This window comes from Trachypithecus francoisi, unplaced genomic scaffold (genome assembly GCF_009764315.1).
Source record: "Trachypithecus francoisi isolate TF-2019V2 unplaced genomic scaffold, Tfra_2.0 Lachesis_group8, whole genome shotgun sequence".
In the NCBI taxonomy this organism is placed as follows: Eukaryota; Metazoa; Chordata; class Mammalia; order Primates; family Cercopithecidae; genus Trachypithecus; species Trachypithecus francoisi.
The window spans coordinates 79,798,258-79,823,822 of record NW_022681473.1 but is presented as its reverse complement, the minus strand read 5'-3'; the positions used below and the strand labels follow the sequence as shown (position 1 = coordinate 79,823,822).

Sequence of the window (25,565 nt, the reverse complement as noted above, 5' to 3'; positions counted from 1 at the left end):
TCATCTATGGGCGCTTATTTAAAGCGTCACTGAACAAAGAGAAAGTTGAGTCCTGAGTGTGTGTGCACCTGGGTGATTGGGAAAAAATGTCAAAACCAGAACACATGGGCTCAGTCCTTTATACTTCATATGCCCAGTGTCCTCACAGAGCCTCATTAAGTCTCTCATTTCTTTGTGGCTCCACTATGAACTGGCAGGGGTGTCTGTCTCACATACTCTAAGGATACCTGCGAACCACCATGGCTCTCCAAACCAAGACTAGGAGCCACAGCAAGGTTTAGGAGCCTAGCGGAGCAGTCTGTGGTGTCATGTGATGTGTTCTGGGAGCTGAAAAGCAGCATTGTGCCACAACTCGACAAATTGAGGATGACGTACAGGAAGGTCCAAATGGCTAAAGCCCAAGTCCTAGATTGTGAATCCCTTAGCTGAGACCTTCAGTCATTTTCTGCTGTCTTTTGAGGCAGGCTGGAGAGCTCCAGACAGTGGGACTTGAGATCTGTGACTGTTGTATGTCATAATGGCATCTTAGAACCTTGAGTGTGAGAAGCAGATGAACTCTCCATCTCAGGTGATACGCAAATGTGTCCTTTTTCTAATTGATCTTCTATTGCAAATGTTAGAAGTTTCAAAGGACTTTTAAAAGGCTTTTGCTGGCACTTTCACCCGTTGCTATCTTAAATTTGGGTTCTCTCTCAATGATTGGCTCTTTTCTTTTTCTTCGCCTCTTCCTAAATTTCTATTCTTTCCCTTATTCCCATTTCCTTGCCTTTCTCCTGGCTGGGCTGCCTTACAGTTTATCTGTCTTGTTGCTGTTACTTTGTTCAAATAAATTTTAACCCTTGTGCAAGGTTCTCATCCAATTATTAAATATAGGTACAGGATATATATATACACACACACAATTACTGTGTATATACAAATACCATATTATATAAATGTATGCATAACACACCCATGCACCCAACACCCACACACATGGCTTTGAGAAAGGCACTTTGTTGTAGGAATGTGGCTTATGAGCAGTGAGTTTGGGAATGAAATCCAGGCACTTGAGCTTCAAGACATTGCTCTTAACCATGATACCATGTTACTCTCGGCTGGCTTTTTCAGAGTAGGTACTAATACACAGTAGAAGCCTCATGCCAATTCCGGGAAATGTAAGCACTCAAGAATTATTTTGAAATATGCGGGAAATGTTGCTTGTTGTCTTCTTTACCAGTATCCCTTGTTCTCTACAACTTTGCTTTTCCTCACCAAGGGTTACTTTTCTGACAAATTTATGCATGCATTCCATTAAAGAAAGAGAATTTTACTTTGTGTCAGACACTGATAGAAACTCTCTTTCTCCATATATGCCTGAACTTGACTGTCCTCTTTCTGTTCCCATTAGTTAACTCCAAATACCTTTTACCCTTTTAAATGTCATAAGGGTGTGATTGACCAGTTCCAAGGGCATCAACTTTTGCTTTCTCCTCCTCCCTTAGAATCCTGCATCTGCACTGCTGGTCTCAGACAAAACAGGCAACCCCTATTTCCCATTCTGGGATATTTTAATGACCAACTTTTCTTATGTTGTGAATTTGAAGGGCAAGGACAGATAATTGGAACGCGGATAGACAGGGACCTGTGTTCTGAGAACTGGGCCAGAAGACTGACAGAGGCACAGAAGAATTTCAGAGTGATTCTGGCTGGCATCATGGTTCAGTAAGGGCAGAGGAGTGGAACATATGGGCACAGGGTGAGAGGCCTGTGACAGGACAGAGCCTATCTCTTTTGCAGCAGAATGTTAATAGACATTAGATTTTTGTAAACAAAGGACATCTCTCTGAGTCAGCATCAAAAACCTCCACGATCTGGAAGAATGAAGAGTCACAGGACCTAGCCTCACCTTCCCTTTTGAGTATGAGAGTCTACAAGGCAGTGAGAATGGAAAAGCTTTTATCTGAGGTTAAAGCCAATGTCTCTCTCTTTAGTCCACACTTACTGGTAAGGTCCAGGGGATGACTCAGCTACAGGTTTCTGAACTTCTGACTTTTGAGGGAAAGACTTTGTCACCCTCTATGCTGAAGGTATTCTATATACTATGAACCCCAGTCAGTGGCTCTTAACATCAAGAAATCTTGGGAAGTAGAAGGCATTCAGAAGGCCTACATGAATAGTTTGCAGCCACATATAGACATCAGAAGGGGGTTCCTGACAAGGATGCACTGACCTTTTATATCCTACTGTCCTAGAATTACCGTGTCTGTCTCTAGTCATCTTAAAGGAGATGGACCACCCCTTCCACCCCTCTACTTCAGTATTGGGTGCATCTTCCTCAGTGATTTTGCTGTATTGTGTTCATAATGAGTGTCCAGTTGATACCAAATCTTGAAGAAAATTTCCAAAAGAATATTTACCTGGTCAATTGTCAATTGCCCTTTTACAGGAATCTGGAACTTGAATGGTGTTTCTATAAGGGGCTCGTTGGATCTCATGTTTTACAGGACCCTGAGTCTCTGGATATAGTCCTCAATGTCCACTTCTTAGAAAGAGTAGGTGTAGTAGGTTATATTCCTCCCCCATTCTCCCTAAAAAGTGCTAAAATATATATTCCATCCCCCATTGTCTTTCCATGATGTAACTTCAAGACTGCTACTGCTGGGTGTGTTCTAGTCCCTTTACTTTGTGTAGGGTTGTGACTACAGCTGATGTTTTACTCTGTAGCATAATGGTAGTATAGACTTCTCCTGACTCTATGGGAATCTTCACTGTGGAAAATTATCTACCATGCTGTGAGCAAGGCCAAGCGACTACCTGGAGAGGCCGTTTGAATATATTCTAGGCAACAGCCCCAACCAAGGAACCCCAGACATCAGCCAGGATCATCTGCTGGACAGGAAGTAGAATGTTTGTTACCATTATTTAATCAGTGATCATAAAAATGACCATTTGGTGGGTAGACAGACTCAGTGGACTCACTATAAACTGAGTTTTCATTAGAACTGGATTTTGTTTTGTTTTGTTTTCTGTTTTATGGTACGGTTTAATTTATTTTTCTATTTTTTATTTATTTGTTTTCCCTGATACTAATATGTTCCCACTGTAACACCAGGTGATGGTTATGTCTCAGGTCTCTAGTTTATCAATGAGAATTCACAATCTGTGTGAACTGGAAGTATAAACACATTTTTAAGGAGACAGTCTGCTCATCTGTCTTCTTTTCCCTGGGTGATGCTGTTTGCTTTATTAAACAGCTACAGAATTCCATGTGGATTAAACCCTTTTGGCTCTTGCTCAGGCATTGCCAGCAACTTCTCAGAGAAGCAATAGGCTGTACATTTAGCCTATGTCTGTAGATGGATATTCTATCTAGGTTTTTGTAAGTGTGATCTGATGTTCACACAATGATAAAATCGCCTAATAATGCATTTCTCAGAAGGTATTTTTGTCACCACAGGACACATGACTGTTAAATTCCTATTCTTGCCCAAAGATTCAGTGAAAACTTCTGTGTAAAATACATTTTTCCCCCTAAAGTGATGGTGTGTAGAATTTACTGTATTAATAGGAGGGAAGTCTCACACTTACAAGTGCATTGTACAAAATCCAGTCTGTCCATGACGTGCAAATTTTGTTCCTGCATGAGATCATTAAGTTGGAATCACACACCCACATATTTCCAGAATTCCATCCAATCAATTCACAAACACTTGAAAATCACAATACATATTTTAGGTAATGGGCCATAAGAGATTATTTTAATTGTTAGAAAAAGTACAAAACTGTTCTGCATTTTACACATATTCCATTTAATAGCAATAAAATGAACTGACACTAAAGTAGAAAAAAGCCTGAACAGTATGATTTCTTTGTATCAACAGTGAAGGGCTCCCTTGTATATGGAGTTCCCAGACAGTCAGGTCTCTTAATCCTGATCATCTGTGGCCAGTGTAAAAGAAAGGCCTGACAGGAAAATTTAAGGAGCCAGCCGGGTAACTCCATATGAGGGAACTCTTGGTGACATTAAAAAAACTCACACTTCTACCTTCAAAATCAAGAAACACACCAACCCAGCCCAGAGGTTTCTCTACATAGTGAGGAAACATTGGGGAAGTGGTCAAGAGGCTAAAATGATTATCCACCTTCACACATAAAAGAAGAAATATGTCCTCAGATGTAACCATTGTGCTATTCTTCCTTATCCAGGAGTCCTTACAGACTCCCAGAGCCCAGTCCCAAGAACTGTCCACATCCAGCTCCCAGTAGTGTTTCCCAGAGGAGAAGACCCAGGCTCCCTATGCAGCAGAATAGTCAGATCTGTCAGAATTCAAAGATCCACGTCTAAATATCAAACTTCTCACATCCTCAAACAGCCTGATATTGTGATTATTTCCCAATTGAAGGAAATTTCCACTGTATAAAAAAGAGAATGTTCCAGTAAAAAGCAGTTTATAAATTCTTATGTTCATATAAGATAGAGATTCTCACTATCAAGATTAGAAAGAAACTTCTGTCTGGCAAAATGTTGGAATCAAAGGGTGTTAGGATATCTGCACAAGTAAATGGCTAAACTACGATGATCACAATTTCTAGAAACTCAAAAAGTACAAAGGGGAGGAAGGTCATGTCTATGTCTAGCTAGCGAACTTTCATAACAACTGAAAAACTGGAAGCTGTTGCACTGCAGCCAAGCCCATAGCAATAAAATTAACCTCCATTGCCTCTTCTCTGTCAGGGCAGAGCAGGAGGCTGGGGACATGAGATGAGGTGGGGAGCATTCCTAGACCCAAATAAAAAAGTTATCACTTTGCCAGAAATATTATAATCTGCCACTTAAGGTAGCAGATTCATACTTAAAGAGAAAATCTCAGTTTCCCTTCTGAAAAGTGCAGATTCCTTGCAAGAATTATCTGACTTTCATGTCAGATTCAGGTACAGACTTCTTTTATCTGCTGGATTTATCATGATCTATCCTGGAGTTCTATCTAAGGCCTCAGCAACCACCAAATCACGTTTCTATGGTTCACAGATTCTCAGTTTTTGCATTGTTATATAAGATACTCATGTATGCTTTAGTTGATTAAATGCACATGATTAAAATTATAAATGCTATGAAACTTCACCTGAAATGTATTTAAAAAAACACTGTCATTCAAATCAGCCATTAACTGCACTGAATTTGAAGTTGAAATGTTCTGAACTAATTCAGTTCTGTATACTTCATGTAATAATTGTATACATGAAATTGTATCATGGTTGAACCATACATGAATGGTTCTAAGTCCTAAAGGGCCCTTCTGCATGTTTTATTTTTCTAAGAAATTTGTTATGTGGCTGATTCCTATTACATTTCACCAGATTTTATTTAGTTTTGTCTGTTTGATGATAGTGAAACTATAAATATTAAAGCCTATTCACAGACTATTCTCTTCTTCTAGATGAAAGGTGAATATACTGGTAAAGTTGCCCATAGAAAACCATAATTGAAGGCATTGCATATTGATCCCACCAAGAGGGCGACACTCACCTCGGAAGCGGTTGAACCTGTCCACCAGTCCAGTGATGGGCCTTGCAGTGAGCTCTGGATTGACAGGCTGGGGCATGTGCAGCAGCACAGACTCACTCCTGCAAGGAAGTTGGTTGAGTTGTTTATGTTTCTGATGTCTGTGTTTAAGAAATAGATTCCAACAGAAAATGCTTCATTCAAAGCCATTTCTGATATTGTAATGTACTTCCACAATCCTAGAATGGGTTTGTAACTCTTAGGGAATCTTTCTAACTACTCACTCCATTTCTAACCTACTGCCATTTAAAGATAAATGCCTGTCTCCCTGTCTGCCACCAAATAGTTTATCTCTAATTATGATTCTGAATCCTAAAAGGAGGCAACTGTATTCTAGCAACTTCTGCATGGAACTCTTCAAAACATAGCCCCCTGAGTCACTTGGGAAAGTAAGAAAAGGTTAATGTCTGATAAAAGGCATAGGTAACATTCAACATACCACACAAACACATGAGTACACACACGTACACACACAATCACACTGACACATTATGGTGTTAGTAAATTATGTTTTCACTTTGTTGGAAACAGCTTGATGTTTTCATAGCACGCCTTGTGCTCCAGCTTGCACTGATGACCAGAGACATACCTTGCCACAATGTCTCCCAAATCCTGTAGAGAGAGAGTAAAAAAAATGGCTTCTTTAGAAAATTGTTATTCTTATTGGGTGAGGTGGCTCACACTTGTAATCCCAGCACTTTGGCAGGCCAAGGTGGGTGGATCACCTGAGATCAGGAGTTCCACACTAGCCTCGATAACATGGCAAATCCCCATCTCTACTAAAAATACAAACAAATTACCTGGATGTGGTCGTGCATGCCTGTAGTCCCAGCTACTCAGGAGGCTGAGGCAGGAGAATTGCTTGAACCAAGGAGGCAGAAGTTGCAGTGAACTGAGATTGGGCCACTGACTTCAGTCTGGGTGACAGAAGAAGACTCTCTCTCAAAACAAACAAACAAAAAAGTTGTTATTCTGTCCATCCGGTCTTTAGGTTTTGAAAACTTTAGAATTGCCATATACTATCACTGCAACTCTTTTAAAATGTATTCTCATCTCTAGCAATTATACCAGTAAGACCTATTGACAGAATCAATTTCTGATAAATTCAGGACCCTAAATTTGCATGAGAGAGAAAGGTGTGAGTAGTGACTGCGCATTGCTGCAGCTGTCTACAATGTAGTCTTTTTCAGGGGTAGCCCCCAAAGGGTTATATGGCTGAAATTAAGAGCATTTCAAACCTAGGACTTCCCAAAAGGAGGAAGAAGGAAATGTTAGTTTTTCCATAATTTCTATGGATTATCCATTGGAAACAAAAGTAGAATTTTCACATGAAATTTTTTCTTCCACAGTTTTAACAAAATGTGCTGGAGGAGGAAGCTTGTGGTAGAAAACGTTCTATGGAAATCTAGTCGCACAATTCCATAAAGGTTTATTTCCATGATTAGGTTAGCAGTTATCGTTTATCTCTATAATCCATGGGAATGACTCCATCATCAATGCAGGAGACGAATAAATAATGTCTTTGGTACCCAATGGAAGGTAAAGATGTAAAGGTCAGCTAATACAAAGTATCTCAAGGGGCATCCTCCATTCTTACCTGGAGCAGCTCCACATCTGGTTTATGACACATTTTCATTAGTTCCTGATACATTTCTTTCAAGTGTTTACTCTTTTGATCCATTTTGACCCAACTTCTCTGGAGTTGCTGAAAAATCTCTTGGTACTCCTTGTTCAGCCTCTCTAGATGTTGTTTTTCTTCCCTATGGAGAACTGGATGCAGCTTCCTATACTCATTCCTGATCATCTGTGCCCGTAAAACCACATCACCCTGTAGGGACATGGATTTTGTAGGTTACATACCCAGGCCTACTTCCACCTCACACAACCCACAAATTCATCCTCCTCAGTCCTTCTTTTATTTTCCATCATTTACAGTGTGATGAGTGAAACAAGACTTTCCTTCAAAATTTATGTAATTCATCAATTCCCGAACACCCGTAAAATAGCGCTTTAGATTTAAATGTTTAAATATATGTCCTCTTAAATCTGAAATACCATTAGTAAACAACTAAAATTGATGATTGATTGTCAAATTGTCATGGATAATATATATAATCTTTGTTACTTAATTAGTTTGTTGTTTCAAATCTCTGTACTTCACAGACTAAACAATCACTGTCAGTAGAAATGATTTTAGTATATTATAACCAGAATCAGAAGCCATCACACAAAAAAGATCTTAGTAAAAAATTTAACCCCCATCTCCAAACCGACTACCTCTTTTCTGTCTCCTCTCTTTCTTCTGTCAAAAGCCATAGGCTCTGTATTGCCCTGCCATTCTAAGAACATGAATCTCCATTCCATTGTGTCTCTCCTCTCAATATTGACATAGTTATTCTCTCACTCCCCCAGTCATTTTTTATCCCTTCTCCTCAGCTTTTCATCATGTTACATTTTCTTCTACCTGAACTGGCATCATCTGGGTCCTCTGCTATCAGACTTTACCAGCACAAGCACATTTCTTAAATTACTGTTCCTACCTGATTTCTTCCCCTTGGCCAACATCATGTTCACCATTAAATACATTTATTTTTCAATTATGTACTATGTAATTAATATTACATAATTCATCTTATTCAGAAAACTCTGTCTGAAATACTTACTAATTTTCAGCACATACTTGCCCTTCAGAATTTATATTTATTTTTTACTTATCTGAAGAACATTTCCAAAAAACTTGAACAAGCATTATATTGAACAGTCTGGTTGTTTTCCAGCCTATGAATAAACACATGACAAAATCTGGCATATGAGAATTTCAACTCAAGTTGCTAATATAAATGTTGTCAGCATGCCTGTCTCAAGCTGGTCGTGAGGACTCACAGTCTCATACTTACCCTCCAGAGGAAGGCTGTTCTTCTCTCCTCGTTTAGATTTCTCTGATTTTCTTGAATCTTTTTCCATAAAATCCTCATTTGCTTTAAGAGCTTCTCCTGCAAAAGAATTATGAGGTTAAAAAACAGAAAGTCAAATACCATAGATTCTACACTCTGAATGATATACGCAGGCAAGGGATGTAATATATAAATACATTAGAGAGAAGGAAAAAAAAATTTTTTTCACTGCTCATCCTCAGTTGATATTTTCAATTCTGAGGTTTCAGAATACAGAACGGTTTAGGGAACTGAAGAGTGAAGATTTCCTGTAACCTGGCTAATGTTCAGTGAAACATCCTGCTTCAGAACCCACTATGCTAGCCCCCTGATTTTGTAGTGTGCTATTCCTGTACTCGCTTGTCCAGTAATATAAATATATTTCAAAAATACGTTTCTTTGCACTTGTAGTTTTGGTTGCTTTTCAATGCCTTTAGCATTGAACTGTAGAGTCAATAATAAGGACATTTACTTAATCAGTCTCTTTTTGGATGCAAGCTCCATGAAGGAAGGTAGAATTGCACATTTTAATCAAAATGTCATAATTGATACCTAGAACAGCACCTGGCACTCAGTAAAGAAGGGAGTAATCAACATGATGATTCGCATCGTCCTTCTACTTCTAATCTCTTTAACTCCGCCACCCTCCAGCTTTCAGGTGATCGCAGAACTATCTCTTACCCGGTGTTCCTCAGCTGCCCCTTCAATGGGATAGTGTTTGTGAGCCCCGTGCTCCTGAGAGTTGGAGCACAGCAAACAGAGCAGACTCTTTTCCATATCACAGAGCATCTTCTTTGCTTCCCTGTGGGTCCCACATATTTGTTTCTAGAGCTCAGGAATTGCCAGAGATTGGCTTTTCTCACAATGGTCACTAAATTATTCAGAAGAATATTGGTTTTGAAGTCCTTGTTCTGTGATAGTTCTCTGCATGAAGGGCAGTTTGTAGGACTTCGGGCTTCTTCCCAGGAAAGGCAGAGACAGGGCCTACAGAAGCTCTGCCCACAGCAGACGGTGACAGGGTCTACCAGGTAGTTTGAACAGATGACATAGGTGAGTTCCTTCTGGAAGGCATGTGAGAAGTCTGAGTCCATTTTCCTAAGGAAAGAAAACCACAAGAATTTAATCTTCTACCCTGCAGAGACAAAGATGCAAGCAAAGTTTGAATCAGGTTGTGATTGAATAATATCCTTTTTTTTTTTTTCTATAGAAGAATAGGCTTTAATTTGCAATGACAGAAATAGGAAAAATAGGAAACCAAGGTACTAAGAGATATCGACTTCTGTAGACAAACATGACTGTTCTCTAATCAACACACGGCCAACTTTCCAAACTCTACTTTCCTGCATAGAAAATGTCAGATTTTCTGAGGTGTTAGTGTCCACCAAATTGCTTGGGCTTCAAGGGTTTCATCAACCTGTAAACTCAAGGGTTGAGTCTTGAATCGTCTGAAAATCAATAACACTCTTAATTGTCTGTGATTGATTTAGAGAAGGCAAGCTACCTAAGCTCTTCTACTCTCACTTTTTTATTTAACTGTAACAACCATCCATCGTGACTTTTCCAGAAGGACCTTGCTTGAAAATGTTAGAGCAGAACTCATACTTGACCAAAATCAGAAAAAGCTAGCCTTTGCTCTTCAAGGTAAAACAGACAAATTGAGGTAAAGGCACTTCTCCAAGTCAAAACAAACAATCATTGTTTTTCTAGGCTGCTATGTTAATTCAATCAACGAAAACGTTCTGGAATGTTTACTATTCCTGGACTGTCTGAGAATTTGAGGATATACTGGTTAACATATCAACCTCCTTAAAAGACAGGTAATTAAAATTACAAAAAGATTGATAAACTGTAGAAGAGTACACAAAGGATACAAATATTTTCTAAGTTCTTTGGAAGCATTATCATTACTCTTTCACACAGTCAGAAAAATAGTAAGTATTATGCAATACTAATAGGCACTAGACAGTAAGTCAGAGTTTTAAATGTATGTTTTGAAAAAAAAAAAAATAGAAGAGAAAAGAAAGAAGAAAGAAAACCTAGGCCACGTAAGGTGGCTCAAGCCTATAATCCCAGTATTTGGGGAGGCCAAATCAGGCAGGTTTTTTGAGCTCAGGAGTTCTAGAATGGTGACATGGCAAAATGTCTAGGGCAGCCTATCTCTATAAATATATATGTATGTATGATAGCCAAACATGATGGCCCATGCCTGTAGTCCCAGCTACTTTGGGAGATGAGGCTGAAGGATTGCTTGAAGTAGGAAGTAGAGGCAGTAGTGAGTCTTATTTCCACCACTGCACTCCAGTCTTGGTGACCCTGTCTAAAACAAAGAAACAGAGACATGAAAAAAACTAAATCCTGGTTTCTACACTTTATAAATATATGAGCCCTCTATTTCTGATATTTCTGCGTGATTGCCAGTGGGACTTTTCTGCAGGAATGCTCATTTCTTGCTTTCTTTGACAGATGAACAGAGGTTTGTAAAGAGACTTTTACCATCTTTTAGGAAAAAATGTTTGCCCAAATCATTCACTGCACTCTGCCTATATATAGCCATACATTGTAACATAGGCACATTACCACTAGCACAGTAGAATGTAACACATTCATACACATAAATTACAGTACCCGTAAGCCATTTATAGAATCTACAGAGAGTAAAAAATTACTAAATATTTGGAAACTATTGCAAAATGCTTACAATCTATACAAACAACTAAAAATACATTAAGTAAAAAATTAATCATAACCTTAATTTGAGGAACATGTAGCAAGAGAGATGACAAAAATGTTAATTTGTAAGTAGGTTAAGTAAATGGAGCTTGTAAAACTATGGATTATGTTTAGAATAATTTTAAAAAAGAAATGGTGCTATTTTTAAAACTCAGAAAATGAGATAATTTCATGTAAAAAAAAAAATCTAAGTTTGGAGATAAATTAAATTCCCGAAATTGTGTTTGTTTGGATTTGTAACCTAATAGTAGCTCCTACTCTGGAAATTGTGTACTTAGCTCAGAAATACATCTATGTTCTCATCAAAGCTTGCTGTCGAATAAGATGAATTCAGTTCAGGGATCAGAGTCTCACAGTGCAGTGCTGTTAGCTTTTGGAAGTCTCCAGGGCCAGTTGCAAAGCCACTCTGTGGGTTCTGGAGAAGAATGAGCTTGGTTCCTGAAGTGTCCTTCTAAAAATCTTTGAAGACCACATTCTTTCTTCCAATTGATTGCATTTCAGGGAGCATAGCAGGGTGTTAACATAGATGATTAAGTATTTTCAAAACAGAAGGTTTTTTTTTGTTTTGTTTTTTTGTTTTGTTTTGTTTGGATGGAGTCTTGCTCTATTGCCCAGGCTGGAATGCAGTGAAGTGATCTCAGCTCACTGCAACCTCTGCCTCCCAAGTTCAAGCAATTCTCCTGCCTCAGCCTCCCAAGTAGCTGGGATTTTAGAGGTGTCCACTGCCATGCCTGGCTAATTTTTTTGCAATTTTAGTAGAGTGTTTAGTTAACCGCTGGGATTACAGGCATGAGCCACCGTGCCCAGGCGATGCACTTTTATTGTAATGTAAGAATTTAATCTAAGAACACTGTTGGCCTGCACTCCAGAAGGGACATTTTTCCCACTCCTCATGCTCCAGATGAAGCCTTCCAAGGGCCTCTCAGCAACCACAAGATGTAGGACTCCCTCCTGTATTACCTGGCACTGCTCATCCCAGCTCATGGGGTAAATAAGAGAAAGTCTAGAAAGCTCCATCTCAGGGACCTCCCTGGGCCAAGGTAGTGTAGGACATGTTGCTCTGAGGTTAATTGAAATGTATTTCTACTTGACAAAGTAATGATGACAGGGCTTCATTTGAATGCATTTATTCCACTGCTCATGGAGAGGAGTGACATGCCATGTTGGACACATGAGAACATTCTCTGCCTAGTTACCAGTGGCTCCAGATCTTCATGCAGTCGTGGAAAACCATGCTGCAGATTCTGGAGAAGCAGCTCAGCCCTCATGCAGACAAGAGTTCTTCGAGAACCACCTTGGCTATGCAAAGACTATCAGGCCCAGCAACAGTCTGAGCTGGGTGAGTGATAGAGCAAAGCTCCCAGGAACAGCAGAAGCTGTAAGGGAGAGAAAAGGGAAGGAAGAAACCCTAGATTTCAGGATATCCCCTTTATATCTGTGAGAATCTCAGCACCCTCAAGGCCATCGTTCCTTTGTCTGACTCCTCTGGGATCCAGGAGTTTTCCTGGGTTAAGCCATCCAGGGATAGGACAGGAGATGCCATTTGGCTCTAGGAGCAGAGGAGAGAAACTCAGCAGGAAGAGTGTCTCTATGGGAGGAAAATTCAGTTGAGCAGGTTTGTAGGGTCACAGAGCTGGATATGGGTAGAGTCTAGTGTACATGTTTAGAAGCCACAGTTCCCCCAGATCTTCTGATTCTAACATAAGTACACAGAGCCAATCAAATGAAGGAGGGGCGGGTCAAGGGAATTCAGGGACAAGGGGGATGAAGGATGATTAGCTGCGGGAGGATGCTGTCGAGGTTAATAGGCAGACCTTCTCCCCTCCTCTTATATTGAGAAACAACTCATGAAGCTTAAAAGTGTTGCTTGTGCTCTATGCCAAAGGCAGCAGAGCACTTGTCTCTGATCTCCATATACACTTGTCATATTTTCTTTCAGTATTCTGAATAAGATTTTGATTCATTACACATGAAATAACACTCACCTACTATGCTAAAATTACCGTACGTATTATGAGACTTTACTGATCATAAATAAGTTGTTCTCAACCTTGAGATCTGGCTTCAATTTTCTCTATTCTCATTCCTTCTCCTTTATATCAGAAGCTTCGTAATAGACAATGGGGGCAAATATGGTATGGAGAAATAATCAATTTAGATTTAGATATTTTTAATTTAGTTATCGCTTCCTAAAAAGCTAGGAAAAAGCTGAAATACATGAAACAGCCACATGCTTTAATTTCTAGCCTCTTTTAGGTATCTGCCTAAATATATTCTATACTATGTCTTTTCTGACCATGATCTTAAAAATTCAGTTTTGGGCCGGGCACTGTGGCTCATGCCTGTAATCCCAACACTTTGGGAGGCTGAGGCGGGCAGATCACGAGGTCAGGAGATCGAGACCATCCTGGTTAACATGGTGAAACTCCGACTCTACTATTAATACAAAAAAATTAGCTGGGTGTTGTGGCGGGCGCCTGTAGTCCCAGCTACTGGGGAGGCTGAGGCAGGAGAATGGCATGAACCCGGGAGGCGGAGCTTGCAGTAGGCCAAGATCAGGCCACTGCACTCCAGCCTGGGTGACAGAGCAAGACTCTGTCTCAAAAACAAAAACAAAACAAAACAAAAATCAGTTATGTCTATGATACTTTCTTTATTTTCCTTTCCTGCTGTATTTTTCTCTAAAGCACTTATCACAATGCATCATTCTATCAAATTTTTTTTTTTTTTTTTGGAGACAGGGTCTTGCTCTGTCATCCAGGCTTAAGCGTGGTGCAAAACCAGTTCACTGCAGCCTTGACTTCCCGTTTTCAAGCAACCTTCTCACCTAAGCCAGTATCTGAGACTATAGTAACTTGCCACAACACCCAGCTAATTCTGTTTCTCTTTTCTTAGAGATGGGCTCTCACTTTGTTGGTTTGGCTGGTTTTGAACTGCTAAGCATAAGTGATCCTCCAGCTTCAGAATCCTGAAGTGCTAGTATTACAGGCCAGAGCCAATGTGCCAGCTTCACTTTTTCAATGTTATATTTTGACTTTTTGATTTGTGTTTCTCAACCTACAACCTCATTAGCTCTTTAGGTGCAAGAAAATCTGTCTCTTTTTTTCATTTCCGTTTTGGCTTAGAATGCTTATTAAGACACAGTAGGCACTTTATATTTTGAAGAAAAGAATATTGTAAGTTATATCCTTAAGGATATCACCTTTAAAGCATCAAGATGACTTATAATATAAATAATTAAGCTGATGATATCTCTCTCTTTCACACAGAGCCAATTTCTTTCTTAGTGTGTCTTTAACATTATTTGCTTTTACTTTTCCATCAGGAAATCTTTACTTCTTTCGAAATGGGTATGTAATTTCATTTCATCTCTTCTCTTCACAATATTCATTTTATGTTTAAATCAGTAAATGATCAATACAGATTCTTCAGCCATGCATCTAGGCCCCATCTTGAACTACCCTATGTTACCTTTTCTGCTACATCTCTAAGCACTGCCTCTCTCATGATATATGTGTTAATCACATATGTGAACTATGTGGAAATCCAATAGTACAACGGTTTATCTAGTATATAGTTTCCAGCATCCGCGCATTCCTAGAAATTTCCTATTACATTTTTTAATGTAATGTAGTTTAATTTATTTAGAAAATTGGAGAATACAGTTTTAAAGCTTTTAATCTATATATACTATTGACCCTTGAATAACACTGGTTGCAACTATGTGAGTCACTTATAATTGGAGTTTCTTCCACTTCTGCCACTCCTGAGACAGCAAGACTAACCTGTCCTCTTTCTCCTCCTTTTCTGATTACTCAACATGAAGATCATGAGGATGAAAACCCTTACAATGATCCACTTCCACTAATTATATTTAGTATTCCATTAATGAATATTAAGTATATTTCTTTTAATTTTCTTAATAACATTTTCTTTCCTTTAGCTAACTGTATTGTAAAAATGCAGTATACATATAACATATAAAATATGCATTAATCAACTGTGAATATTATCATCAGGGCTTCTAGTCAACAATAGGCTATTGATAACTAAGTTTTGAGGAAGTCAAATGTTATACGCTGATTTCCGACTACATGGGTTCTCGTCACCCCAACCACCACAGTGTTCAAGGTCAACTCTAAGTTTATTAAATATCATTCAAAAAATCTGAGAATCTCCTTGTGAACATTCAAATACTTTATCTTTCTGTGAAATCCTGTGTTCATCTCATGCAGCAATTATTACATTTCATAGTGATAGAGTATTTTATCATGCTTATTGATATTTTATATAATTCCCCAGGAAACAAATATTTTTAGCTGAATATTTTCACATTAGCAAGAAATCCTAATAAAAAGTTTGCTTCCTTGTTGAAATGATTAGATGGAACCCTTTTGCTGTTGTTCTGCTGCTCACAGTAGCAATTTACATGTCGGTTGTGCTCATTGCTCTATCTGGTACACTGAAATATATGCTCTCCATGGACTTCTGATAATATTGTGAATTATATTAATCTTTTTGAAAGTAATAGCTATATATTGTTAAAGTGTCCAAGAACTGTTACAAAGTTTTATATTTTGTCATAGTATTGTCATTTCTTTTTTTTTTTTTTTGTATTTTTTTAGTAGAGACGGGGTTTCACCGTGTTAGCCAGGATGGTCTCGATCTCCTGACCTCGTGATCCGCCCGTCTCGGCCTCCCAAAGTGCTGGGATTACAGGCTTGAGCCACCGCGCCCGGCCGTCATTTCTTGTATCATTTCTTAAGAAAAACTCTCAAATTTGGAAAAGAAAGATTGCTTTGAAAAAGACTTGAGTTCTAAAATGGCAATAGCAAGTATTTCAAAGTAACCTCTTGCCTAAGAGAAGAGAAATTACGAAAAAGTCGATATTCACCAATTTGAACATTATATAATCATTAGAATCGATGATTAGAGGCCTGGTACGGTGACTCACCCCTGTAATTCCAGCCCTTTGGGTGGGTGAGACAAAACTCCTGAGGTCAGGAGTTTGAAACCAGCCTGGTTAACATGGTGAAATCCCGTCTCTACTGAAAAACAACAACAACAAGAAAAACAAAAACAAAAACAAAAAAACAAATGAAAACAACTAGCCAGGCCTTGTGGCAGGCACTTGTAATCCCAGCTACTCAGGAGACTGAGGCAGGAGAATTGTTTGAGCCCGGAAGGTGGCCAGCCTGGATGACATAGCAAGTTTCCGTCAAAAAAAAAAAAAAAAAGATTATTGCAGACACAATATAAGAAGACATTTAAAACAAAATATGAAGTAAGCAGAAAGAATATAAAGTTGTAAATATAATTTGATTAATTTTATTCAACAAATATAGGTAAAACTTAAAGGGAGTTAATCAGTTAGTATAAGCATTGCATTATCTTCAGAGGAATATTGGGAGAATTGTTCCTTATTGTTAACAATTCTTTCCAGTTTTTTTATGTGAGTAAAAAGTCAACAATGAGAATGAAAATTTAAGCAGATTCCATAAAGCTGATTTTCTATCTTTAGAAGAAAAATAATGTTTTCTCTCCCTGACAAAATGCCTCATCATTTGAATTATGGTTTGTTAAGGATGCACAGATTTTTATTCCTGGAGTATATCTATATTTGTTTCATTATCTCCAAATGATAGTAAAGATTCAGTCTGTGTCTCTACATGATGTTTGCAATTCCTAAAACACCTGAGCAGTGCATTGCACATAGTAATAGGAATTTCTCACTAAGTAAATTAAGCTGAATGTTGAATTTCTCAACCAAAACTTTGAAATCTAAGGAAGAGACATATCTTCATCCTGCTTTTCTTATATAACTTCTTTACCCTGTATCAAAGGACACGGGGTATAAACACAGGATACAGAGAAAGAGAAGTGTGTGTGTGTGTGCGTGCATTTACATGTGTGTAGCCACATCAGTTTTTGTATTTGTAGCAATGCCTTGTGAATTTGATTCAGAAACCCATAGCATTTTATTGGAATTCTGGTTTGATTTGATTGTCTCATCTGTTTATGGGAGCTGCTAACAGTCTGTGTTTCATTTACCATATACTATTACAAAATCTGAGTTCATGATGCTAAATTCATGAATGATGAATAGAGCTGAAATCCAAATTATGGGGGTTGTAGTTATTCCTGTTTTTCCTTTGTCAACAGGTGCAGTTGAAAGAACAATATGGACTTCCCATTTCATTCTAAAACTATCTAATGTGAGTTCAGAAAAATTATTTAACTCCTGATCTTTTATTATCTCATCGATGAAATGAGGCTACTACCCTGCCCAACTTGCAGAATTGCCCTGAAGATTAAAAATCATGTTTTGTACAAACATTCAAAACAGTAATTGTATCATAAGAGGTGATCAGCCTTTTCTAAATGCTAACTGTTAGTAAAAGGAAATTATAAAAAGTGAGAAGTAAATTAATGACTATAATATTGCTTTCTTCATGTAATGATGGTTCTCATTAGTTAATTACAGTGTGACAGAATTGGCATATAGAATTCAGTGACTCATTGTTCTTCTACTCAGAGCTTGTTGATACGCTTTCAATTAGATTGAATCATTCTTATTGCAATAGCAACCCCATCACTCCTTTTGGGATGTAAGTTCTGTGAAAGCAAGGAGTGTTTGATTCATAGCAGGCATGAAAATATTGTAGAAAGACTGAAATAAACACCATATTTTGTATTCCTAATAGGTTTAGCTTTAAATATTAGAATATTGTTAGTTAGCACTTGGTAAATATTTATAATTTGTCAGGCATCTTACTAAACATTAATAGATTGTTTTAATTTAATATTGATATTATTTCTGTGAGTAGATTACTAGGAGACCTAAGGTGAAGAAAGTCTTGCCTATATTTTTATACCAGAGTTTATCAGTTAGTTGCTATCGATGTAAACATTTTTCCCATTGGCACATGCAGCTGTTTATGTGCTTTCATAAGCCTTAGCAGAATCATATTTTATAAGATTTAAAAATATGGTAGCTGTGTATTATATTGTTCTTAATTTGCATATTATAGGAATTTAAAATATACATTTCATACTTGAAGAACACTGATTTGAATTGCACAGGTCTACTTAAGCATAATTTTTAAAAAAATGGTCAGCCCTTTCTACCTGCAGATTTCACATCAGCAAGCAAAGATGGGTAGAAAATACAGTATTGTTCACTGTAATCCCAAGTACTTAGGAAACTGAGAAAGGAGAATTGCCTCTTGAGCCCAGGAGTTTGAGGTTGTGGTGAGGTATGATCAAGCCACTGCACTCTAGCCTGGCAAAAGAGTGAAATTCCATGTCTTAAGAAAACAAAATAAAATACAGTATTGAAGGAAAGACCCCCACATATATAGAGGGCCAACTTTTTATTTTTAAAGATGGTAAACTTTATTTTGCCAAATTATTTTTTTCAAACTTATCTTTTTAAATATTAGTACTGTATACAAAAAATGATTTTGTTAAAAATATCACCAAGTAGGAAGGACATAAATCCAGAAACAAGGCTTTTAAGTGAGTAAATTTATTTCTATGAAACAAACTTCAAGATTATTTTTCCTTTAACTTTGATATGTTAGAGCTTTTTTCACAGAATGATGCTCATTACATGAGCTTGAATCTGAGAACCTCAGATGTGGCTAATAAAGAACTAATGAAAAATGTAAAGTAAGAAAATTATGAATGTTTTTCTAGAAAACAAAACTAAATAAAACAAAACTGTTACATTCCATTTGGACTCTTAGCCATGTATTTCAGAAATATTTTGTTTTATATCATTGCCTACTTCATTGTCTTAACAATATGAAGACCAGGATGTCAAAGGGCATTAAGCATGTTGTGAGAGTTATATTACGACCAGTTAACTCTAGGGAGGTCAGATGTGGCTTCAGATTCCACATACACAGCTACCTTTCCTCACTGAGGCAGAGCAAGGTAATCCAGAAAGTCTTTTCAGACTCTGAGAATGCTGTATTTATTTAGAAAATCACTTGAAAATATGAAATATTAAATAATTTATGCTAAAATCTGGATTATTATTCTGATAAATCAATTTGATTTGTTTAGTGGTTTGTTTACATTCGGCTTGTTAATTCCACAGAAGAGGAGGGCCTACTTTTCATATATACATGTATTTTCTTCAGGACTTGAGTATGCACAAATTTTGATATCTATCAGTGTCCTGGAACCAATTCCCAGAGATGACTGATTAAGTTCAGTTGTGTTCTGAAATTTTTATTTTGTGTGTAGAAATACATTTTCATGAAGTCATAACTATATTTATTTTATTTCTCATTCCAATACTATTGAGAATTATGAATAATCAACCAAGGTTTCTGTAATGAGCATTTATTGATCCTTAGGGCTACCAGATAGAAGTTTTTATAGGTAGGAAAAGAAAAAATGACTCCCTCTTATAGTATCACTTTTTCTTTTTTTTTGTACTGTAGAAATATATGATAGTTGATTTCTTGTAAGTCAATAGAAAATTTCAAAATATATGTAGTAAATGGTAAATATAATATTTTCTCATACAATGTAATATAATTTTGGCATGTCTTTATTTTCAGTATATTTTTGTTTCTTATTTTAAAATAATGTTTATTTTAAAAACTGTAAAGATCAAGAAAGACACAGCAGAAAATAAATATCTTCCTAATTCCATCAGAAAAATACAAAATCATGGTTATATTCTTGTGTATATAATTCTAGCCTGTTTCCTATTTTAAATACATTTTTGTTTATGTATACACAAAACCCAGTAAATTTCTCTATATGTAAGGTATATAATAAATACATATTTATTTGTTCTTTTTCATATTTTTGATATTTAGAGGTTTTTTTCTTCCTAAATCTTGACTATTGTAATTTTTTTCTGCCAAACATTGACCATCCCCAGGTTGATCGTATATGTATTGCAGAAGGGGTTAGCCAGAAGTGGCTCCCATCTTTCTGTCCAGGGATTATCAAAGTGTCTGGCTTGGGAGTAAGAGCATGCTTTAAACAGTTGGATTGGTTGGCCAATGGCAGCATATTTTTAACTTACCCATTGCCCCAGCTTATTTTGCTGTTGTTCTTAAGAGGCAGGTTCTCACACTGTCTCGCAAGCTGGAGTTCAGTGTGCAATCGTAGCTCACCGCAGCCTCAAACTCCTGGGCTTAATCAATGTTTCCACCTCAGCATCCAAAATCGCTAGGACTACAGTCATGTGCCACAATGGCCAGCTAATATTTGTACTTTCATTTGTCAAGACAGGATGTCCCTACATGGCCCAGGATGGTCTCAAACGCCTGGCCTCAAGCAATTCTCCCACTTAAGCCTCTCAAATTTATGGGATTATCATCATGAGCCACCAATCCTGGCCTTATTTGTCTCTTCAGAGTTTGTCCTTCCTTTCTAGGTCTATGACATAAACTGTCTTTGCCTGTTCTATAAAACATTCGTCTGCCGTGGTCATATGAAACATTACAAAATTGTTTTTGATGTTTCTTCATGCTTTATGTGAAGTATTCTAACATGGTAGTGTAGCTTTTTAAAAAAGGACAAAAAAACACAATAGATTGGCTAATCACAAACAAGACTTTAATGATCTCAGTTGTGCTATAATTTATTATGATATACTAAAAAATCAGCACTTACTTGTAATGTGCCTTGAGGCAAATCATTTGGTAACTTGGTTTCTCAGACCTCAGTTTCCTCTTCTGGGAAATACTAATATCAACTGTGTGTAGTTTAATTTGAAGAATTAGAAAACTTGTAATAATAAAGTAAATACTTTATTACCAAGCATGATTGCTGTGATTACTTTATCATTGTTACTGTTGTAGCATTGAACCACTTACCACTTTAAGTTATTTGAAGTCAAATGTTATTAATTAATACACATTTCATAAACTCATCTTATTTATTTATTTATTTATTAATAGATGGAGACTCGCTTTGTAGCCCAGCCTGGATTGCAGTGGTGTGGCATGATCTCGGCTCGCTGTGACCTCTGCTTGCTGGGTTCAAGAAGTTCTCCTGCCTCAGTCTCCTGAGTACCTGGGACAACAAGCACATTCCACCATGCCCGGCTAATTTTTGTATTTTTAGTAGAGACCGTGTTTCACCATGCTTTCCAGGCTACTCTCGAACTCCTAACCTCGTGATCCGCAAACCCTGACCTACCAAAATGCTGGGGTAGCAGGCTTGAGCCACCGCCCCTGGCCAAACTAGTCTTTGGAGTTGATTGAATGTGGGAGTTCAGTTGACAAGTGGCTGATTCAAATTGCTAAATTAGAAATATTCAGTGTTAGAATTGTAGAGTGCTCTTGTGTTTCTCTTCCATATCATTTGGGCAACTAGTAAACAGCATACTGTTTCATCAACAGGCATGTTAGCTATGCTCCAAGCAGCCACAGCAAGTATTCAGGGGAGTCATTTCCAGGAATTTCTAATGCTCTGTTTGATATTGAAAGGAGAGTGGACCCTTGTAAGGCTAGGGGAGAAGTGAAGAGAAAGATTTCTGTTTCAGCCTTCACAGTGCAGGCAGCTTCAGAGGCTTTGAAACAAGTAGCCTAAGAAGATTCCTTAGAGAAGTGATAATGAATTTGTGTGGTATGTCACTCAGAAAGAATCATGATGGGTACATTGATGAATTTTAAAATTAGTATATTAGAAATAAAGATGGACATTATATACAGTTAGGTGAGTGTACATATATTTGTCTGTGTATATATTTTTTCTTTTATTTTCTCATTATTGATTAAAAATAAAAAGTTAAGTTTTCAGAGGTCTCACGCCTTGCCTGACCTCCCAAGGCTGAGAGGATCACTATCTCAACACACTCCTTGGGACAGTGATTGAATTACACTTTTAGTAAATGTAATCCCTCTATAGCATAAGAAATCTTTTTTATTAAAATATTTTATTTATATAAAAGACTATAATATAACACACAAGTATAGAGAAAAATAGTAATGAAATGAACATTTGTGAACCTACTAGCCATAGTAAGAAAATTAACATTTCCAATATCTTTGGGTTCCCCATGCACTAATGACAGTTGTGCTTGTTCACTTTCTTGAATTTTATTTTTATCTTTATTTCCTCTGTTATTCTGTATAATTTTATCACACATGGCTATATTATTTACATGTTTTATGGTTTGGCTTTAGGTAGTTTTGGAATTTTTTAAATAAAATCATACCATGTATAGTTTTATGGTACTGGATTTTTTTTTCCCACTGATCTTCAAGTGTTCAGATAGATAGACAGGTAAGTAGATGGATAGATGGATAGCATTTATTCAAATGAAAGTAAGATTCATGGTCCATCAAGAAAGAGAAAACATATAATGATGTGAGTAGGGAAAGTTAATATAAAAAATGATTAATTATAGCAGCATTTGAGCAAGGAAATATTTTCTAGAAGAATGTAAGAAGAAGTCTAAATAATACGTGATGAGCACATAAAAGGAATTGCCATTGTTTCCAGGGGGAAGTTGGAGTAGCCATTGGAGAGTCCCCTCACCCCTTGGCCTCACTGAATGTTTAGAAGTCGCTGTGCTGTTGTGCTTGAAAAACTTGCTTTAAATCCACACTTCAGAGCTCCCCAGAAACTTGCCTTCTGGGCCACTGGTGAAGCTGTTTATGAAGAAATGTCATGCCAGACGGGCTCCACTGCAAATTTGGCAAAGGGCAGTATCAGGAGAAGCTCATGGCTGCTGAGTTCTCGTGGGCCCCAGTGAACTTCAGGAAGTGGGTGCTACAGCAGCAGCCTGAACTACACAATCTGGGCATTGGTGTATCCCTGTATGTCCTCTGGGCCAGACACTGGAGGTGTCATTTCCAAAGCAGATTGGAAGTGCTTTTTTGGAATTTCTCTCCAAAGCTTTCTACTCACAAAGATTGACATCATAACACGTGGTAAAGAAAAAGTATTTAAAGGGTCCAGATCTATTTATGTAAACAATCAAGAGTGAGTTTGTAGTGGAGAACCCAAAGTTGGATAAACAGTGCATCATAAAATATATTTATTCATTTTCTGCTGTTGTACATTTGGAATGATTTTTGTATTTTGATTTTTGTGAACATGTCTCCTAATGCAAATACTCAATAGATTCTCTTTCCTGACAGTATCTTCTGATCGGTGGAATGTCTGGGTTATAAAATTTGTGGATCATCAATTCTACTGGGCAATGCCAGAGCGATTCAAAGTAATTTTATTTATTTGTATTTCCACTGACAAGGTAATCATGCTATACAAAATAATAGAAGTATGGATGATTGCGGCAAGCTAAAGAAATACAAAGAACTCACCCTTACTAGAATCCAAGGCATTTGTGGGAAGAAAAATTCATACATTAAGCATCAAGTACATGAAGTACTTTTTGGAAGACATCAAGAGGAGTGTAACTACTTTGTTGTAGTTTATCAAAATCCCATAATAAGTTTAAGCAGGTAGGAATATAGGCACATTTGCATTTCAGAAAGCATTCTGGCGTAGATGTAATAGAAGGACATCAACCCAGCAAGAGAACAGGACTAATATTCTTTTGAGTGTATGAGACAAGATCTCACTCTGTCCCCTAGGCTAGAGTCAGTGGCACAATCCCGGCTCAATGCAAACTCTGCCTCCTGGGCTCAGGCAATCATACAGCCTAAGACTCCCAAGTAGCTGAGATTACAGGTGTACACCATCACAACTGTCTAATTTTTCTATTTTTTGTGGAGATGGAGTTTCGCCGTGTTGACTAGGCTTGTCTTGAACTTCTCAGCTTGACCGGTCAAGCCACCTAGGCCTCCCAAAGTGCTGGGATTACAGGCATGAACCACCATGCCACATCCCGAAATCTTTTCTCATGACAACTGCTGTCACATGGACTTTACTATCAGAAAAGACAAGGCTACTCTCATCCTTTGGGTTTCAGTTCATGTGTCGTTTCTTTTAGGAAGACTTTTAGGATGACTGTCATTTCCTTTGTGTCTACTACTAGACCATGAGCTCCTTAAGGACTTAGTCTTGCTTTTTTTTTTTTTACACTTTTTTTTAATTTTACTTTAATGTTCAGGATACATGTGCAGAACATGCAGATTTGTTACTATTTTGGCTCCAATCTCTACCAGTAAGGAGAGTCCATAGTAGACGCTCATTTCGTGAGCAAATGAGACCCTCTGAGACATTCTGTACTTTGAAAAGAAGAGCTGCACTGCCCACTAGGATTTTCACAATGCCTTTGTTATGGGGTTTGACTTAGTATGCTCACAGGATTTTTGTCATGTCATTGATAGAGAGTTGGACAGTATGGTAGATGTAAGACAGTGTGCATATTATTATTCAAAAAAAGAACTAAAACCTGCACAATACTTCAAAGCTTTGTCAACTTTCAATCAATTCTGCTAGCATGCAAGAAGCATCCCCCCAATATATTGTATGTAATTTGGTGACTTAGAAACATACTTTGACATCATATTTAACGCCACTGAAAGGAAAACAGGTTTCAGAGACAGACTCCCTGGTTTCAAACCCTAGTTCTCCTCCTTCATTAGAGTATGCGTATGGGCAAATTATTAATGTTTCCTATTCTTACATTTCTTAGTCTTTAAATCAGTATTAAATATTATTTATTTCATGGGGTTGTTGTAAGAATTAAGTAAGCTAGAACATGTGAAGCACTTAGAACAGTTTTTAGCACAGAGTTGGTAATCAATAAATGTTTCATATTTTCACTTGATTGAGAGTATTTTTTAGTTAGGTAAGGAAGTACTACTTTGTCTCTCTTACCTATCCTGCATGGTAACACGGTTGTAGTAAAATAGATAATAACTTTTTCAGCTACTAGCACTAAAATTTTCAACTTTTTAAATTCTTTTGTATGCATCTCATAAGTTGCTTATTGTTTATTTCTGTCTAATACAGGTAGCCTACAAAATACAGAATTGAATTTTTGCTGAGAAGTGAGAATACTAGAAAGTCTTTCTTCTCTACAGTTAGGTAGATAATATGCAACATTTTAAGAACTGTTCGAAGCAGTTTTCAAAGAACAGCATTTCTGGGAAAGTCTGCATATAAGTATCTATGATTACCTTTTCTAAACTTTGTTGGATATTTTTTGGAAGCATAATGCTGATCAAATGACACTTCAGAAAACCTACTCATTTGCAATGCCATGGACCGATTAAAAAAACAGCCACTTCATCTTTTCCTAGGATATGCTGACTTTTATAAATTTTATAATTTTTAAATGTCTATTAATATGTAAATGGTGACTTTTATATAGATTTTTACTTTTCAACTTCTAGCAAGGTTTGTTAATTTTAAGTTTATAGAAATGACCTAAATCCCCAAACAGTAGATAATTTATGAATACAACT

General features: G+C 37.3%; 1 protein-coding gene across 1 annotated transcript; it reads right to left on the bottom strand.

Annotated features, from left to right (window-relative positions):
- Nucleotides 1–3,917: 3,917 nt before the first annotated feature.
- LOC117080494 (tripartite motif-containing protein 43-like) lies at nucleotides 3,918–9,569 on the bottom strand. Its single transcript, XM_033205607.1, is given in 8 exon segments — nucleotides 3,918–4,372; nucleotides 4,375–4,395; nucleotides 5,510–5,607; nucleotides 6,135–6,157; nucleotides 7,143–7,373; nucleotides 8,443–8,538; nucleotides 9,160–9,305; nucleotides 9,308–9,569. Coding segments are annotated over 8 exon segments (1,332 nt in total).
- Between the last annotated feature and the right edge of the window lie 15,996 nt (nucleotides 9,570–25,565).